At 37.3% G+C, this 20,265-nt stretch overlaps 1 protein-coding gene across 5 annotated transcripts in view; it reads left to right on the top strand.

Moving 5' to 3' along the window:
- The window catches only part of magi3a (membrane associated guanylate kinase, WW and PDZ domain containing 3a), a 173,896-nt gene that overhangs the window by 139,791 nt on the left and 13,840 nt on the right, over positions 1-20,265 (top strand). For all 5 annotated transcript variants that reach the window (XM_067446110.1, XM_067446109.1, XM_067446105.1 and 2 more), the window contains 3 exons: positions 2,942-3,066; positions 11,377-11,568; positions 15,704-16,276. In XM_067446110.1, coding sequence (XP_067302211.1) covers positions 2,942-3,066; positions 11,377-11,568; positions 15,704-16,276 — 890 coding nt within the window. The remainder of the gene's footprint in view (positions 1-2,941; positions 3,067-11,376; positions 11,569-15,703; positions 16,277-20,265) is intronic.

Here is a 20,265-nt window from a genome sequence, read left to right on the forward strand (position 1 = left end):
TAATAACTAAGATTGCCAACCATTCTGTATAATACTGAATCGCCCCATTAAGCAGTGATTCATTCATAAGTATGGATAAAAGCATTTGAAGTTAAAGGCATCAAGATAGCTTTCCATTTTAAACCCTTACGGGATGCAGTTTGTCCCTAATAGGCCATAGTGTAGTCTACACCATTTGTGCACAGGCAATTGCAATATGACCTTCTAGTTTTAAATGGATTTTGCATATTATGACCAACCAGCCATACAAGAAAAAAGGGAAGGCAAGTTGTTTTTTACCATTGTATGGTTATGTTGTACAATGGAGAAAACCACTGTACATTAGGCCATTTGTAACCTTTACAATTCTTAACCTTGGACCACATTGTTGTTAGTCTTGAGTTTTTTTTTAAAGAAACACAAAATGACCAATAAAGTCTCAATCACCAGCACCTGCTCACACTAATTTTATAAGTTCTCTGCATAAAAATATGCATTTTCATTCGTACAAAAACGTTTTAGTTCTAACGTGCCATTGTTTAAAATTGCTTTACTTACAGATTTTGGGCTAGTTTTCATTCTTGTGAATCTTCTTTGGGCTGGAAATTTTTCTGGGATCTGGCAACTCCGATGCCAAGTCATTGTATAAAGCACCATATTCTGTCTGATTGTAGTGCATGTTTGATTGTGTGAGTCAAGAGCTTTTATAAAACATAAAATTGTGAAATTAATTATCTGAGTGAAGAATATTTAAGATGGAAAAAAGTGTTGCATACTAAAAACATTTAGAAATTGTTGTATTTGATTTCACTCACGTCTATGCTAATTAGATAATAAATCAATTAAAAATGCACAAAAAGTTTTAATTAATTAATTGTAAAAGATTTATATTGGTTTCTGAAATGGCAGAATGATCAGTGTCACTTCTGGATCATCATATTGGCTGGATTTGCTTATTTTCTGCTCTTGAAGCTTTGTGAAATATATTGAAGTTTTTCAATATCAGGACAGCCGAGGGCTTTCAGAAGCGAACACATAATTAGATTTTAATGCCATTTATTTTATGTGAGGTCAATCCCTGCTGTGCCAGGATATTTATGCAAGGAGGTCAACAAAACGTTGTTTTATTTTTGATTTGAATATGGCTTGGCACAGAGCCTCATTACATTCTGCCTGAATTATCACAAACGGGAACTTCAGCAGTCAGATGAGAGCACTCAGTCTCTCGCTCTCTGTGGATTGGGTGGATAAGTCTCAGCATGAGTCACACACAGCAAAAGCACAAACAGTACCTTTCTTCTACAAATTCGCAGCACACCGACTGGTTTTACAAGGAATCGGTGGCTGTTAAAAGCCTTCCCGAGGTGCAGTCACGACTGGCAGGTATAACAGATAAAGCAGTTACACAATGCAGACGAGCTGCTTATTTCACTTTACGTGCAACCTGTGGGGTGGGAGGGGTCGTGTGTTAGGATAAAACAACACAATCCCGCACTGAGCCAGAACCTCTGCAGAGGAAATGCATGTACTGTGAAGCTTGTGTCTCTGGAAAGGCTTGCCAAGGTAATATTGATTCATTTCGGCAGCTAACAAACAAGAAAACAAATGTGGCGTTTGTAGAGGGAGTGTACAGCAATTACAGATGGGTTGGAAATAGAGTCGTTCTGTGGTTAATCAAGAATGTTTTTGCAGTGTTTTTAAAGATCATTTCAGAAGGCCCTCAAAAGATTCACTGCAAAGTATATTTTCTTTATCAATGTTATCGTGTCTTTATTAAAACAAGATCAATTCTAAAGTAAGCGATTGATCCTATTGCATCTCTGCATAGTTATTCCAAAGATAATTGGTCTTCATAATCTTTAATCAAATCATTTCTATTATCTATATGTCGTTAAGGGCATACATCTACTGGATCATTTTAACCAATAGCTAAATATCTACTTTAGGTTTTTTTTTTTAAACAAACTCACTTTATGCCTACATTTTGGTATGTAATTCACTCTTTTTGCTTTTCTGTTTTATTTAAATGTGTCATATTGTGGAAGTGAGGACAATTCACATGAACTTCAAAATTAGTTTTCAGTGAATGTATACTACATTAAATGTATAGTACCTCATTGGTCATTGTTCTGTTTTACCATAAACCTTTCAACAAAATGTAGTCAGGTTTATGGTAAAACAAACAAAAAATCTCTTTCTCAATAAGGTAAAAAAATGTAACTTTTCATGTTCTCTGAAAACTTAAAAAAAAGTCTTAAATCTTTTCGGTTAAATCTTTTCACATCCCCGGTCAGGTAAAATAATTAGTGCTGGGGGAAAATTAATTGTGATTAATCCAAAATAAAAGTTTGTGTTTACATTATTATATTTACATGCAAGTCTACATTTAAGTGTATGTACCTTATAATATGTATGTAAATATATTATTTTAATAAAAAATATACATATTTTTCTTTAATATATACTGCATGTGTGTATTTATATATACATAATTATACACAGTACACACACATATATTATGTAAACACAAACTTTTATTTTGGATGTGATTAATCACGATTATTTTTTCCCCAGCACTAAAAATAATGCTAAAGTATTGATTGAGAAAATACTTTTTTCCCGGCGTTTTGTGGCAGATTGTGTCTTCTCATAGTTGTGTAGTTGGAAAGGGTTGCTTGCTCTCCAAGTCAGGTCAGTTCATGCCGTTTTTCCAAGTTTCTGTTTCTGTGGTAAAGGAAAAAGTGACTGCCTGGTTAGCAGATGACAAACAGGAAGAGATGCATGAGCACAATGATTTACCTTTTGGCTCTGATACGGTTTTGTTCATTAAAAGACTGTTTGCATGAACAGATAAGCATTGCCACTGACTGTTCTCTTTACCCCGAGGGTTTGTGCAAGTGTGTATGTCATTGTATCTGCCATCTCTGGTCCTTTGCACTGACTGTCTCACTCTTTTCTTTAGCCACATCAATCAGAAGACTCAGTTTGAGAATCCGGTGCAGGAAGCCAAGAAGAAAATCAGCCAGGATACGTCTCCAACCAGTCAGCCAATAGCAGTGACCGCAGGAGCAGTACCAATGCCCTTAAGTAAAAATTTTAACTTTCTTCTGCATTATTCCTCCATTTATCCCGTTTTTGATCAATATAATGCTTCCTTGAGAGGATAGAGTTTCTAAAATGGTTTCCTACGGCGTTTTGCTGGTCTTAACTGGTTTAAACGAGTTCAAGCTGGTGTTTAGTTAGTCAAGATGTTCTCCCTGCCTGACCACAGCATACTATCAAACCTAACAATTTAATGGGAATGAGATCAGGAAGGTATGAAAGTCACATGTAAACTGTTTCCTATTGTGTCATGTAACATTTCTGTCCTCACTGAAAATTAATATTGTGCGAGGCAACAACATACAAGCTGAAAATATTTTACGCTTAATATGAAGATGGTGTCGCAGGATTTGAAACTTCAGAGCCAGCCGGCGTGATTAAAAATAGAAAACAAGCGACCATCAAAATATCTAGTCACGCATTGCTTGTCAAGGTCATTGCTTTTTTAGGACAAAAACACGGATTAGCATGGAATGGAAATGATTTATTTATTGATGTTTAATCACATCACACACTCTCAGAAAAAAAGGAAAAAAGCTGCACTGGGGCAGAACCCGTTTAAGCCTTTAATATGCAGGTAAATAAGGTGCAAAGGTGTACCTTTTGAAAGGGTAATGACCCAGTGTCAGCTTTTGTTGCCTACACCTGATTAGTACACGGTGTAAGTGTGTAGTGAACTCATAAGAAATTCATAAGAAGGTCAGGTGTTGATTTAAGGAGAACATAATCAGCATCTGTGGTTGATATGATCTGTGGTTGAATTCTGTCAGCTAGCATGTGTGTGTTACCATCTGTGTGTGTATTTATGTGTGGCCGTGTACTTGCTCCGTTACACTCACCTGCACCAGCTTTTGTATGCTAATGTTTGTGTTCCACGTTGTTGCTGCTGTTTTACTGTTCATTTAACATCCTTGTTCTGTCCTCTAATGTGACTAAGCAGTAACTCTGTCTCTTTCATTTTGACGTTTTCTCTGTTTTTCTTGTTTACAAACGGTGTTTTCCCCATGTATCTGGTTTCAAAGCATTTTGCATACATTCTGTCCCAATTTACATGCTGTCCGTCGTAAATAGGATGCAAAATAAGAGTACACTAAAAAGTTTAGTATTGGCTTGCTGCTAATGCTCACATGCATTAAATAATGCTAACTTATGCAACAAACACAGTGGGTCTCATTCACTAAACATGCGTACGCACAAATTTGTATGTAAAATAGAAACAAGTTTAAGAACCAATCACAATTCAAAGATTTTGTCACGTCTCTCCCCCCCCCCCCCCTAAATTTATGAAAATATATAGGAACAATTGAAAACACACGTATGCAAAAAGAACTTTACTTATGTTTGCCCTTATAATTGTGTTAAGAATTAATAATTCATCCTTACATGACTATAATTACTTTGTATAATAGTATAGAATTACTAATTGTATAATATAATCCATATATGAAATTCTGTAATACATTTATTAAATAATACATTTATAATTTAATCTTAAATACATTCGATCATATACTGTTAAAGAGTAAGTAAAGCTGTGTTATAGCTTCAGCTGCGAGGTTCCTCTTAACGCAGATGTGTGCATATGTACAGCTGGCTAATGAGAGCTCTGTGATCTGGGTCTTTATAAAAGGTGTTTACTGTGAGAATGGCACACTTGGCATTGATTGAGGAATCCGGCGAGAGCCCGTCTGCGAACACTGGCAAGTTTGAGGAGAGTGACAAAAGACACTGTAAGTTAAGGAAAGCCCTTATATTGCGATGTTGGTCCGTGTTTTATGCAAATGACAAACCTCGAGCACACGGCAGCTCATTTAAAATACTCCAAATTCACTTACTTCAGAACGAGGTTAAGAACAAATTCATGTCCGTACAAACGTTTTGTAAATCAAGTGAAGCTTTTTTGTGAGAAGTTCTTATGGAAGCCCGTTTAAATAAAAAAATAAAAAGAGTAATTGTGACTTTTTATCTCAGAAATCTGCCTTTATAACTCACAATTGTGAGAAAAATTGTGAGTCAGAATTCTGAGTTTATATCATGCAATTGTGAGAAAAAAATGCTGAATTCTGAGATAAAAAGTCACAATTACTTTTTTTATTTAGTGGCGGAAACAGGCTTCCATAAATTCTCCAGTGAGTACAAATACGAAAGAATCTACGCAATTATTAGTGAATGAGATCCAGTGGCTGCGTGCGATAATTTGCTGACTCGTTTCCACGCTGCCCTATCAGGCGATGACTGATCTCAGGGAGACTTCTGAGGCAGCATAACGGGTTAATAATCTAAAACAAAACAGAGAGCTTAACTAAGAAAATAAGCAAATGTTCCATTACTATAATACTCGCTAGAAATTACATCAAAAACCGAAATCGTTGGTCAAAAACACACACACAAATTGACCACCAACCACAATTTTCAGGAGCCATCTTTATTTTTTACCTCGACTGTAAAAGTAAGTAAGTAAAATGTATTTGTATAGCACTTTTCATAGATAAAAATCACAAAGTGCTTCACAACAAAAAGAGGAAATACAAAACATTTAAAAAAAAATATAAATAAAAACATTACAGTTCTAGTCAAAATAAGTAACAAAAACAATAAGTATAAATGAAAATAAACAGAAATACACAAAAGACCAGCCAAACCACCCTACACTCTAGATAAAAGCCTCTTTAAATAGAAAAGTTTTCAACTGTGTTTTAAAATTTTCCAATGAGTCCAGGCAGCGTAAGGAAGAAGGCAATGCATTCCACAGGCTAGGTGCCACAGCTTGAAATGAACAGTCCCCTCTTGTTTTAAAGTGTTTGTGGGGGACAAATCTTTGACCTGTTGATCTTAGACTACGTGAAGACGTACGCAGCTGTAACAGGTCAAAGATGTAACAAGGCACCTGTCCTTGTAGGGCTCTAAAAGTAAGAACCAAAATTTTAAAATGTATTCTAAATTTCACTGGTAACCAATGAAGGGAAGCTAAGATCGGTGTGATGTATTCTCTTTTACTGGTGTGGGTTAAAAGCCTTGCAGCAGAATTCTGGACAGTCCGGAGGTGACACAAATCTTTCTTATTTAGACAAATAAAAAGACTGTTACAATAGTCTAAACGGGATTCTGTGATACTAAACGGAAAACACAGATGACTGTGATGGAATAAAACATACAGGATCATTTCACAGCATGATGTGTGCAAACCGGAAGTACAGAAAACTCTTTTCCCGTATGATAAAAGTGCTAGCAGAACAGTGGTGGAGAATAAGTAGTCAGTCCTATATTGTGCCTTTATGTTCAAACTCGGATGAAGAAGCAACCGTTTAGAGTGGTAAAACTTTCCCAATGACAAACATTTACTCCAGATACTACACACCACAGATGTTTAAATGGAGTGTTGATGCGGACAACATCAGCTATTTTTACTTTCTAGGCAAATAAATTAACGTAATGACTGCGAGAAATCCATTCTCAGGACAGTAAATAATAAATGGCGATCGTAGTGGGCGGTGTTTCACTAATTCCGGTTTCAGTCGCCAAATTGTGAAATAGGCCTATTGTGTGATATCAAAGGCAGTGAAGGACACATTTTGCTGCCTTCAAAAATCGGAAGTAAAGTTCAAATTGGATACAGATGTGCCTTGGTGCGTTCCCACCTTGGAATGCATCCTCTGAAGGCAGCATTTTTAAGCTTTTGGACGCAGACAGTCAGTAAGCAACAAGAAGGTCTGTGCTATCAAGATGCTAAACAAGGCTCCATTTATTTGATATAGTAAACCGTAATATTGTAACACATTATTTCAACTTTGAAATGTTTTGTAATTGATAAAGCTGTATTTTCTCCAGTCTTCAGTGTCACATGATCCTTCAGAAATCATTCTAATATGATAATTTGCTGCTCAATTAATATTTGTCAAATGTTGAAAACAGTTGTGCTGCTTAATATTTTTGGAATCCGTGATGCAGTTTTGTTTAGGATTCTTTGATGAATGGATTTATTTCAAAATATGTTTTTGTAAAGATTTACATTTTTACTGTCACTTTTGATCAATATTCATGCTTTGCCAAATCAATTTCTTACTGAGCCAAATTTAAATTTATGGGAATACTAATATAATATACTAATACTAATATACTAACATCTACTGCCTAGCCCTCTGTCCTTGAATGATGTCCTGTACTCTGAATTGAATGATGTGTATTTTTTTTATATTTTGGCTGGCCAACACAAGACTCACTCAGTTATACATGAAACATTCAGTTGGGTTTTAGCTTGTTCAAGGTTAAACCAGACTTTGGCTGTTTGTTGTTTGAACTCCCTGGGCTGGGCGGCCTCCTGTGTGTTCCTGTGTCCTCTGAGTACTGATTTTGTCCTCCTATCCCCTCTGGAAGGCTGGCAGTGGACGTCTGTTCTGTCTCATTAGTGAAAGTAGACGCTGCCCCCCTACGCTTTGCTCTGTTAGCTGGCCAAGACACTTTAATGAGTGGATGGTGAGGGTCTAGCTGAGAATAGGACAGGGACGAGTGTGCACAAATATAAGTAAAAATACAATGCAGTGTTTTCAGAGAATAATCAGAAATCATAGCCTTAACTGCACCATTTTACACACAATGTTAAGAGTAATGACAAGATTCATGCATTTCATTTGTTTTATTTATATACACAAGCAATTATAAAACAGTTATAGCTCTTGCCACTCCACTTGGTCCTTTCGGTCATTTTCGACAACACACACACACGTTGGTATTGCATGTTTTATAGGGACCATCCATAGAGAATTTTTGTTATACTGTGAAAATTGTATATTCTCTCTCCTAACCATACCCCTAAACACAACCCTCACAGCAAAAACATCACATCACCATAATGCTCAAGTTGTTATAAACCTGTATAAATGTATTTTTTCTGCTGAACACAAAGATAGATATTTGGAAGAATGTTTGTAGCCAAGTAGATCTCAGCAGGCATTGACTACCATAGTGGGTGGGAAAAAAAAATTATGGCCGATATCTGCATAATACAAACATTCTTCCAAATATCTTCCTTATAACCCATTTTCCCATGTGATATTAAAAAAATAAAATAAAATTTGCCCACAACGTAGTTTACCAGAGTCACGCACACACACAGACAGCGCTCGTACTACACTTTTAATTATACTCCAACATAATAATAAGACTCCTTTATGCACGAGAAGCATAAAGAAGTGAACATAAACTTCAACCCTCCCCCTTTTTCCCAGAATTCCCTCACCAGTTAAATGTGAAACCAGCACTACAGGCAGAGAGAGAAAGATAAATCTAGTATGCAGCAATGAGGTTTTTTGTGTGTGTGTGTACCTTTGACCAGCAACCAACTCGCACAGACTTGTGGCGCACAGTTCAAATGTGTGCCGTGGTTATTACAATCAACATAATCCTTTTCATAGGGCCAGTCCAAATCATCAATGTGGCTATTATGCAAATCCAATTCCCACCACACATGGTGAGATATCCATTCCTGCTCTCCTAATGAGATTGATGTGGCCTCATCTGATGCTGCTGGCACTCTCAAATGAGACAAGAAAAAAATTAAACCGCTGTGTTATAAATGACAGTAATTAGTGTATGACCCGCCGCCGTTTACAGCTGATTCAGAGTCTGTGTTGAACACCTTCATCTTAAAGTGATAGTTCACCCAAAAATGAGGTGCACTTTTAAGAAAAAACTAGAAGACTTGATCTAACACCACTCACAAATCACACTTATGAAGTAGAGTTTATAAAAGATTGAAAATGCAGCTGTCGTTTTCTCTTTATTTTTATTCATCAAACAGGTGAAACTGTAAAGTGCTGCTGGTTGCACTTTATTTTACAGAACCTCCACTTATCTGTATTTACAGTGTACTTGATTAAGAAACGACTGCTTTAGGAGTAGGTCCAGGGTTAGCACCTAGCTATTACTCAGTTATTGTAATTACTATAAGAACAGTATGTACGTGGGGAACCGGTCTGTAAAATAAAGTGCTACCATTCTACTTCAGTCTCTGTTGTTTCATAACTCTGTGATTATCTGATGTAAGTGCTCAGTGCTGATGCGCTTCACATGACTTGTTGAGCAGCAAGAAACAGGCTCTTTATTTAATGGATACTTTCTACAGATCATTTCCACAGTCCTCAAGGGGGGTTTGTAATATCTAATAATTGTAGAATGGAATTTGGAAATGTGTAATATTCCCTTCATGAATAGGAAATCATCATTTCCAAACCTCAATTCATCTGTTTGGTATTATGTTTGCTTTTTGTCTATTTTTGCTTTTTGTTTTGTTTGTCTGTGTATTGTTGCTTTGTGCTAAATACATTCATCAATATGCATTGTCTCACAATTCTGCTCACCAAGGCTGCATTTATTTAATTAAAAATACTAATAAAAAATAATATTGTGAAATAATATTACAATTTAAAATAGCTGTTTTCTGTGTTGAATATATTTTCAGATATAATTTATTCCTGTGATGGCAAAGCTGAACTATCAGCGTCATTATTCCAGACTTCAGTGTCACATGATCCTCCAAAAATCAGTCTAATATACTAATTTGCTGCTCAATAAACATGCATAATAATAATAATAATAATAATAATAATTATTATTATTATTATTATTATTATTATTATTATTATTATTATTATTATTATATTTTATGATTATCATTGTTGAAAACAGTTTTTTCAGGAAATATTCTATGAACATTTATAAGATAGCATTTATCTAAAATAGAAAGCAGACAACCCAAGAACTACCTCACACTCTATACATGCCTCAGTGAACATGTTAAAAGATGGGTCATGTATGGCATGTTTGGAAGGGTTGCCAGGGAAAAGTTTCTCCTTTCTAAAAAAACAAAAACAAAAACAAAACATGGCAGCACGGCTTAGGCTTGCAAAGTTGCATCTGAACAGAACACAAGACCTCCAGAACAATGTCCTTTGGACACATGAGACCAAAGGGGAGATGTTTGGTCTAAAGCACAGCGCCACGTTTGGTGAAAGCCAAACACAGCATATCAACTCAAACAACCCATACCAACAGTGAAGCACAGTGGTGGAGGGGCGATATTTTGGGCTTGTTTTGCAGACACAGGACCTGGACACCTTGCACTCTTTGAGTCGACCATGAACTCCTCTGTATACCAAAGTATTCTAGAGTCAAATGTGAAACCAACTGTTCAACGGCTAAAATAAAATCATGCATCTGGATAATGATCTAAAGATCACCAGCAAATCTACAACACTTCAGTCTTCCTGACTGAAATGCTGAGCATGAGCTGTACATAAACAAATGGCCACAAACCTCAAAAAAGTGAAGCAATGTCGTAACAAGTGGACCAAAATTCCTGAGAAATGTGAGAGACTGATAAATCATGCAGAAAAGAATTACTTCATGTTATTGAGGCATTGAATGATAGGGTATCCTAATTTTGTCAGCGCAACTGTTTTCAACATTGACAATAATAAGAAATGTTTATAAGGCACCAAATCAGCATATTAAATTGATTTCTGAAGGATCATGTGACACTGAAGACTAATTTGAAGTAATGATGCTGAAAATTCAGTGTCGCCATCACTGAATAAATTACATTTAAATAAATTAAATGATTGGAGTAAGGCAACATAATTTACACAGCTGGCAAATGTGATCACTGACCACACAAATTGGTTTAAAAAAATAATAATCATTAGCTCATCAGATTGCTTTTTTTGAGCATTTATTCAGTGGTTATTTATTAAAAGTTCTTAATCAGAACCCTTTTATAAATATGCTGCCCAGAGGGTAAATGGTGAGGAGGAGTAATTCCGGTAGAGTGTAATGAACGGATGCGATGATTAGTTGAAGTGTATGTGGATATTTATAAAACAATCCTGCTATCATTCACTCATTATATAATATACCTTTTGCTCTCTCTGTTTCTCTCTTTTCTGTAGTTCTCTCTGTGCCTCTTTACTCGGTTTCTTTCTGAGCCTGTTTTCAAGATGTTTGAGTAGTGTAGCAATAAGCACTGCAGGAACAGATCTGATTAAAAAGGAACTTCATTGATTTTAACAGACGTTTGAGATTTCTATACCAACGGCTTGCTTAAATGTACATACACCTTGTCTTGTAAACAAGCTTTAAATTGTTAGTCTCACATTCTCTCTCTCTCTCTCTCTCTCTCTCTCTCTCTCTCTCTCTCTCTCTCTCTCTCTCTCTCTCTCTCTCTCTCTCTCTCTCTCTCTCTCTCTCTCTCTCTCTCTCTCTCTCTCTCTCTCTCTCTCTCTCTCTCTCTCTCTCTTTCAGATGAAGCTGGTTTGAGGGGATTCACACGAGACCCATCTCAGTTGCAGGGTGCTATTCTGCGCACAACTCTGAGGAAGAGTCCTCAGGGCTTCGGTTTCACCATCATCGGCGGAGACCGACCCGATGAATTCCTTCAAGTGAAAAACGTCCTACGAGATGGACCCGCCGCACACGATAACAAAATCGCTTCGGGTAAATCCGTTCATTTATCTCTGAGGGAACTTGTTACTTATTTTATGAATATTGATATTATCGATATTAATTGGATCTAAGTATAGTTGAATACATTTACACCCTGGCTCATTCAATCTTGCATTGGCGGATGCCACATCCATTTCTTGGCACATTGCTGGGTTACCAGATTCCAAGTAAATAATCATGTGAAAGTGCCCACAGATAGCGATAGAATAAATCAGAATCAGCGGGCGAGCATCTGGGGAACTGGCTTTCCCGCAGAGTCGCGTTTGGCGATAATTGCAGCGCTTGCACTAACACTCGCTAACTTTCATTACAATGTGAGGAAACAACTGCCAGTAAACTTCAACTCCCTGGAGACATCAGTCTGTACATAGAATTGTACAACAGTTAAACCGAGATATACATTTCACTCTGGATTCGAGTGTGGTAGAATAAGCATGCTTCAGCTGGCTCGAAGAGGCATGCTAAGGGGTAATTTCATCTGCATCTAATTTCTTTATGCAAATTCTTAAGTTTTTTCAACAAGCTATCAAAAAGGCCATGGAAGGCTGTTTTTGACCTGGCAAAACATTTAATCCATTACATCACTGCACACTTATGTCGGTATTTGTCTCGCACGGCCAGACTTTTGACTTGCATCATAAAATCTGATCCTTAACTCATTTAAGCTTATTTTGGGCAAGAACGACCCACTTGGCTGAAGAGAACATCTGATGACTGGCAAACAAAGCAATCAATGGCAGTTTGTTTCATTTGTGTGTGTCGTTTAGGGGTGGGATTCGTTTAAAAAACTGAAAAGAAAATAATACATTGTTATGGCCAAAATTCACATAATGTTCAAAAGTGGGGTCAGTATTCAATTATTCTGGTATTCAGTGTCATGATCCTGTAACAACAACGATTCATGAGTTTAATGTCTCGGGGAATAATTAACTCAAAAGGGATTTAATATTCAATATTCATGAATTTATGAATATGATTTGCCAGTTGTTCATTACGTATTAAAATTTTCCGATAGGGAAAATTGTTTAATTAAATACAAGTAACCCTTTACGGAATTGCTTGAAATTATCCTACTAAGTTTGTCCTGCAAATTAGTTATAGACTTTTCAAATCAATTCTCAATAAAGGGATTACTGCTTTACAAGCGCATAAGAAACATTAACTTTACTGATCAGGATAAGTTCAATATTTCAAATGGTCATACAGTTTACTTTACTAACATAGTAGCATAAGCAGTTAGGTAACGTTTAGATCGCAAGTTTCATTGACTTTGTGTATGTGGCAGAATAACAGATTCAACTCATTAAATGTCTTTTGAAGGTTTAATAAACACAGACTAAAAATAACACTACAATTCACACAGAAAGTACATACTAAATATGCATCAAGAGAGTAGAAGTATAGATATTAACGAAAGAATACATAAAAGAGAATAATGAATAGACTGAAGTTAGAGAGAGATAAAAGAGAGAGAGAGAGACAAAGAGAGAGAGGGAGAGAGAGAGAGACAAAGAGAGTGGGGGAGGGTAAGAAACAGCTTTCCTTCTGTTCAACCAAATACGACCTTCACGGAGTTAATTTATCCCAACGGGGACATAACACACCCTCTTTACAGCAGTAAGAAATAGAATACTTGCATTCTTTTTGGTTTCGTTTTGGCTTCTCGCTTGTGTGCATGTGTCTCTGCGTGTCCGGCGGTCCGGCGGTCCTTTCCGAGGTTGGGAGGGAAGCGGCTGTTTGCTTTAGCGATGCTTCGTGTTCTTGAAGATCGGATTGTAGAAGAGAAGATTTTTGGAAGAGATGAGGCCTGCTTGGAGGGCCTGCATTGGTGGCCTGGCTTGAGTGCCAGCCCCCCCCCCCCCCCCGTGGGTGTTGGCTCCCACAGGAGAGAGAGGAGAAGTGAACAGAGCAGAGTAAGAGAACAAGAAGAGGGCAGAGCCTGTCTTCACTGGTCTTTTTAAGGTCTGGAAATAGTCCCACCCTCCAGGGTTAGACTTAACCAATGAGATTGTTGGGATTTCCCGGCGGGAAATTCCTCAGCAGAATTTATTGCCCTTTGTTTGAAAGTTCGACTCAGTGGGTCTCTGAGTCTTCATACTATAATTAATGCAACAAACACACACTGCATTTTCTGAATAAGTGATATACATGGAAGTGTAAGTCGTGAAGTGAGCATTAATTTGATAGGAGACATGACATATATGAGGTTATCTGAACTAGTACTTTGTTAAGACAAAGACAAAAAGATGCAAGATACCATACAGAATAAACATTTTACAAGACAGTTATGTGTTTACATATAATGTCCTGGGGTGCATGTTCATTTATAGATGGTTCGTCTATAATTTGAGGCAAAAGCTCTGTGTCTTAAACTCTTTGTGTCTGAAACTTCATGTGGCTAAATTCCTTTCGGGGCCATAAAACAGTCTTATCAGATGGTTTCCAGGGTGACTGAAGAATCTCCCTCTGTTGTGTTGGGGGAAGGTCTGCCACCCAGCACACAGCTTTCACAACAGATTTGTTAAATGTAACTGGCGATTGTGTGTTTGATTCGCCTGAGTCGCTACAATCCTTTACAAACCATTATAATCTTGCCGCTTATATGTAACATTTCTGATTATTATCAAAAAACTGTTTGTGTTGCTTTGTTTGTGGAAACCGTGAAAACATAATTTTAAAGAACAGCATTTATTTGAAGCCAAACAGATTGAAAATTATGCACTATTTATTGGGCTGGTAAGTGAGAAATAATTAACATTTTTGTTACATGTTTTACTACCATCATGGCTAGTTACTTGTGAGTTCATGGTGATAGGAAAGAAACATTGATGCTTGTGGCGCTCTGACAGGTTGTGTTTTCCGTGCCAATATTACTGTACAAGCAGCAGGATGACTTGGGTAGAACAATCACTTTCAAGAAACGAAGTGAGCCTGGAAGGATGCCATTGATTGGTCCGGAGTAGAAAAGGATGTAGGAATCCCCCAATGTTCTCTGCATTGATCAATAGACACACTTACCATTAGATAGACTGCACCAACTGAGCGGATCATTGACTTTAGCTCGAGTAATAGTTATGTGGGCACTGCCTCTTTATCACTGCATTTCATACTCATACCCCCATGAATAGAACAGAAGGAGCCAAGACAGCTTACATTGCTGGAATCAAAATGAACAGTTTAAACACACTGGGAGGATTTGTGTCTGTGCCGAAATTGACAGTTTGCTGACACTGTCAGTCTGTTGTCTACATACACACCTATCTTCAAAGTCACTATGCTGGGTAAATGATATCTTTTGACTGATTTAAAAGACTCTATATAAACTTAAATGACTTAAAACTTTAGGGATCACTTACATCTCACACTCATATGAAGTGCACAATGTCTAAGAAAAAGCAAATCGCATAGCACACACAGATATTGGGTGAAATTGTGTTTTAATAAGAATAATTATGAACCGTTTTTGTTGGTACTTTTCAGTAATTGAAAAACAAAATGTACTAAAATTGATGCGATGCATTCAGAAGTTCTTTCGATTCTGCCTTAGACGTTGTCCAAAAATATTTATAGATATTGATGCAGCCTATTTGCATTAGGAATGCACAGGGAAACTGAATCTAGTGTTAGCATGTTGATAAGCTAAATAAACAATATTCTAATAAGCACAAAAACAGTGTTGATATTGTAAACTAAAACTTTTAAAAACAATTCTCATTTATTGAAATAAATCTAAAATGAAATAGAAATTATAGATGAAAATCCTTAACATAAAACTTAAATGAAAATGAGAAATTATAAATAATTACTAAAGCATATAACAAAACGACAGAAAACTAAAAACACTGAAATGTTGGGGTGAATAGTGGATTTTAATTACATGGAACAAATTGTCAGTACAAAATTATTGTCACTTTTACTGAACTTGTCATGTGGTGATGCCTTCCATTTAGGCCAAAACAAGGTATCTTATGTGGCATAAAAATTTGCTCAACCCTGTTTGGAACCGCTTTTGCATCAGGATTACCGTTTTGTTCCCTAAGCTTGCTTTCTCGGCAGGCAGCACACTAGGGTTTGGAACTGATCCGACATCTGATTCATTCATGCTTCTTCTTCCTCTTTCGTTTAGGTGATGTTATAGTGGACATAAACGGTGCATGTGTGCTCGGCAAGACCCATGCAGATGTGGTGCAGATGTTCCAGTCCATTCCTGTGAATCAGTATGTGGATATGGTCTTGTGCCGTGGATACCCACTACCAGAGGACACCAATTCCAGCGAAGAGGGCGCAGGGGACAAAATGACTGCCATGCCGGGGATAGACGGGCAGCCCATTCATTCAGACGGCACCCCTTCCGTGCAGGACCTCCATTACATGACCACCGATAGCAGACACCCAGCCGCAGCAATGCCCAATGGACGCAACCCAGAGGCGGGGGAGACCACCCTGCTGCAGCCCGAGCTGGTCAGCGTGCCTTTGGTGAAGGGGCCGAGTGGATTTGGCTTTGCCATCGCAGACTGTCCGCTAGGCCAGAAAGTGAAGATGATTTTGGATGCGCAGTGGTGTCGAGGTCTGCTGAAGGGGGATGTGATAAAGGAAATTAACAGGCAGAACGTGCAGACCCTCTCCCATGCGCAGGTGGTGGACATCCTCAAAGACCTGCCCATGGGCAGTGAGGTCAATGTGCTGGTGCTCAGAGGAGGTGAGTGTTTATTTATTGACTTATTTTTACACCTCCATTAGGTTAGGTCAACTTTATTATCCCCAAGGGGCAATTTGTTTCACAGCCAGCAGGAAAAGACGACACATAACAACATGACAAAATAAAATAAATAAATAATAATTATCTAGAATAGTTTAAAAACTAATGACAACTGGTACAAAGGATTTTTTTTAATCTATTAGTGCTACAAAGTGGTAAATGATATCTACGAGCTGAAGGTAACAACTTATAAACATTCTGCAAGGGATGACTGGTATCTCTCTCATCATTAACTCAGCCTTCCTCAGAGTCCAGGCTTTGTACAAAATATTCAAATCATTCAGATTGGTGCCAACAATCTCACCACACACTTTAACAATGCCCTGTAATCTATTTCTGTTTTTGAGATTAAGTGACCTATACCAACACACACATTAAAAAGTAATAACAGACTCAATAAACAAATTTCATAAAGGTACTTTCCACATTAAAACTACATAGCTTCCGTAAAAAATACATACGCTGGTGGGCATTCTTGCACACAGCATTCACATGAGCCTCAAAAGTCAACTTTTCATCTATTACCGTATCAAGGCATTTAAATTGATGTTCTAAAATCATGATTATTAATAGCCACAGGAGAGATGGCTGTACGATTCTTCCTAAAATCTACAATCATCTCTTTAGTTTTAAATACATTGATATCCAAAAAGTTACACCAATCAATAAAATCTACCAATATAGAACCATGATCGGGATCCTCATTATTAAACAGGGAAACAATCACTGAATCATCTGCAATCTTAATGATTACTAGCCTGACAAGCCAGACCCACATCAAGATGTTTGGTCTGGAAACTCACCATAGACAGGGCTCAATCCAAGGGGCGGGATAAACGGTGGTCTTTCAAACTCCCTCTGCACGCAATAGGATAGCACTACACCAACCAGAGCAACGAAGGGGAAACAGAGCTCTCTGATAGATTAAACATTCACCGTATCCGGTCGGCTAAACTCCGAACACATCTTGCCTTTTTAAGAATGACTTCAGTGCCGTTCTTTGTTCTTTTCTCAGAGAAAAGCTTAACTCAAGTCTTTCAGAGTCGCGGTCAAAGCTGATTCGAAAGACCGCCGCCGTTCGCCAGTTTCTGTGTTTACTAGAAGCACGCAAACGCAACTCGGTCGGCGTCATTATGGCCTTATTACATTATGTGATTGGCCCGTCCAGATTGTGAGGAATACAGCTCAGATGGGTATTGAGAGTTCCTAGACGACACTTGTGGGCAAATTAAATTTGCTGCCGCTAGGGTGCGTCTAGATTTCTAGGCTAAATGATTACAGTATGGTACCCAAACCATTGCAGACCAGATCTAGTGACAGTTAAAGGGATAGTTCAGCCGAATATTAATGCTCTGTCATCATTTACCAGTTATTAGTTATTCAAACATCATTTATAGTTATTTTAGTGTTTACTATAAATATATTTAATAATTTTATTTTTATATTTAAGTTTGATTAATTTTGTTATATAAAGTATCGATAAAAGTTTTTCACCTAATATTTTTATTTTATTTTTAGCTTTATTGCAGTTTAAAAAAATGATTTTCATAGTTATAGGGGACGCTTTCACAACACTGAAATCTGCGTTTTTGGGGGCTTTTGAAAATTGGATTCAAAGTGAAACTGTTGAGACCGCTATCGGCTCCATATAGGCTACACAAATTTGTGAAAACAGTGTCTCCATGTGTATGCATATTACGCAAGCGGCAACCTCCCGCGGTCTCTCTTGAAGCCAACACGGAAATGACTTAAACTGCAGTTCATCTCCCCCATGTTAAAATGCCCAACTTTACAACAGAAAAAATGTTTACATACTTGTACAAATTGTGGTTTTGGTCTATACAGCTAATCTTCCCCTTCATGGCAACTGTGAGGGGAGGGAATTTTATTACATTTTAAAAACTCGTCTGTTTAAATTATATTAAGCCTTAAAGTTCAGTATAATTAAGGTTAGGGCGTAGCTACTTGAGTGACGGCTGGATTGCCACTATGGTTGAGCTAGACGGGCATGGTTTCAACAATCAGGCACCTCAGCTCCATCCACATCACGCCTCCTTGCCCATTTTCAGTTATCCGGGAGTGACGTCACAGACACTACGTCCATATTTGTTTACAGTCTATAGTATTACATGTTTAGCCTATAGGCGTGTAGTGTTTCTTTACAAAGTGACATCACCAACTGGCCTGGCATCCATAATACAGCGTTTTTGTGGATCCATGTGAACGTTTTGACAGTGTTGTCATCTGAACACGAAAAAAACGCAAAGGAAAACCATTTCCATTTTTAGTACATTGTTGTTAAAACAATGTAAAAATGTACCCTTATTTAACAATAATAGCTCATCATCCTCATGTCGTTTCAAACCTGAATGACTCTTTAGAACTTATGTAGAACATCATTTTTTTCCTACAGTGAATATCAAAGGGACAAATGTTGGACAAATATTCTCTGGTCCAAGTTTAGTTTTGAAATTGGGTTCCACAGAAGACAGTCAGTCATACAGGTCCACATGACATAAGGGTGAGCAACTGTTGACATTTTTGGTGAAGTATCTCTTTAAGAAAGAGAGTGGAGACCTTAGAGAGGTAAAGTTCAGGAAAAAAAGGATTTATATAAACTGAAGTTGTGTGAATAGAGTGAGAGACGTAGCAGGGAGGGTGACAGCTGATTGGGAAACTGTTGTGTTTGTGAGTGAGAGATCTTCACATTTTAGCGAGATTGAACTTCATATATCATCATGAGACTGTTAACGCCTAAAGGAAAGAGTGTTCGCACTTATGTTCCATGACAATGTATCTCAGTACAGCAGCTTACTGGGGTGATTATTGTAAGTTTGTGAATTAATCAAGGTAAAATGACGTCATTCTTAATTACTCTTTATTTATCTACAGAGTCTCTCATTACAACAGTTGTTTCAATAGCTTATATACAGTAGATGGAACTCAACAAAACAGTTGTTACACCCGTTCTACGATCTTCTGAACTTGCAGAGAATAACCCCCGACAGCGTTTTAATTGAACTAAAGCCTGTATTTGCATGCACAGCAGTGGGCTCATAGCGGCTATACACACAGATCTATACTGCATCTAGTCTGTGGTTTGTCTGGAGTGAAAAGTGAAAATATCAGGTTCATTTACTCGCTTCCAAGATTCGGCTGTCACTGTGTTGCTATCGGGTTGTGGCTACAAAAGGTCAAGCGTATTTATATGAAAGCTTTTCTTCTCTGGTTTATACAAACACGATTATATGCTCAAAAATCTTCCCGAAGCACAGCATACAGCAGGTGTGGATGTTCTACACTGTCAATTTTTTTTTTTCAAATAAAGACTGCTAGGCGGCCTTATTGGTATTGAGGGTTAACATGCATGGCTTCATTGTATTGCACACACACTCATACTGTACATAAACATGCTTGCGGCAAGCCATCATACCCCACATTGTGTACAGAGTATATTATGTAATCTAGTGTACTTTTCCAGTATACATAAATGCAATGTGGAGTACACTGCCCCTTAGTGGCCACTGTATTAATATAAACCAGATTGAAATCCAGCTTCAGGAATTCAATTTTGGATTTTAATACTTTTTTCAATTCCTCTACACTATCGTTCAAAATCTGGGGTCGTAAAGATTTTTTTAATGCTATTTTAAAATATTTTAAAATGTTATGTATTCCTGTGATGGCAAAGCTGAGTTCACTGCATCATTACTCCAGGATTCAGTGTCACACAATACTAATATGAAACATTATTTTTCTGTTATTATTATCAATGCTGAAAAAAGCTTCTTGTGCTTCTTAAGATTTTTTTTGGAAACCTTAAAATTTAGAAATGTATTTACTCTGACTTTTGATCAGATAAATGCTGAATGAATGTATTATGCAAGCCATTTGTAGGCTGATTTCTATTGTTGAAAATATGCTGTGTT

Source organism: Pseudorasbora parva, chromosome 6, assembly GCF_024679245.1.
Source record: "Pseudorasbora parva isolate DD20220531a chromosome 6, ASM2467924v1, whole genome shotgun sequence".
In the NCBI taxonomy this organism is placed as follows: domain Eukaryota; kingdom Metazoa; phylum Chordata; class Actinopteri; order Cypriniformes; family Gobionidae; genus Pseudorasbora; species Pseudorasbora parva.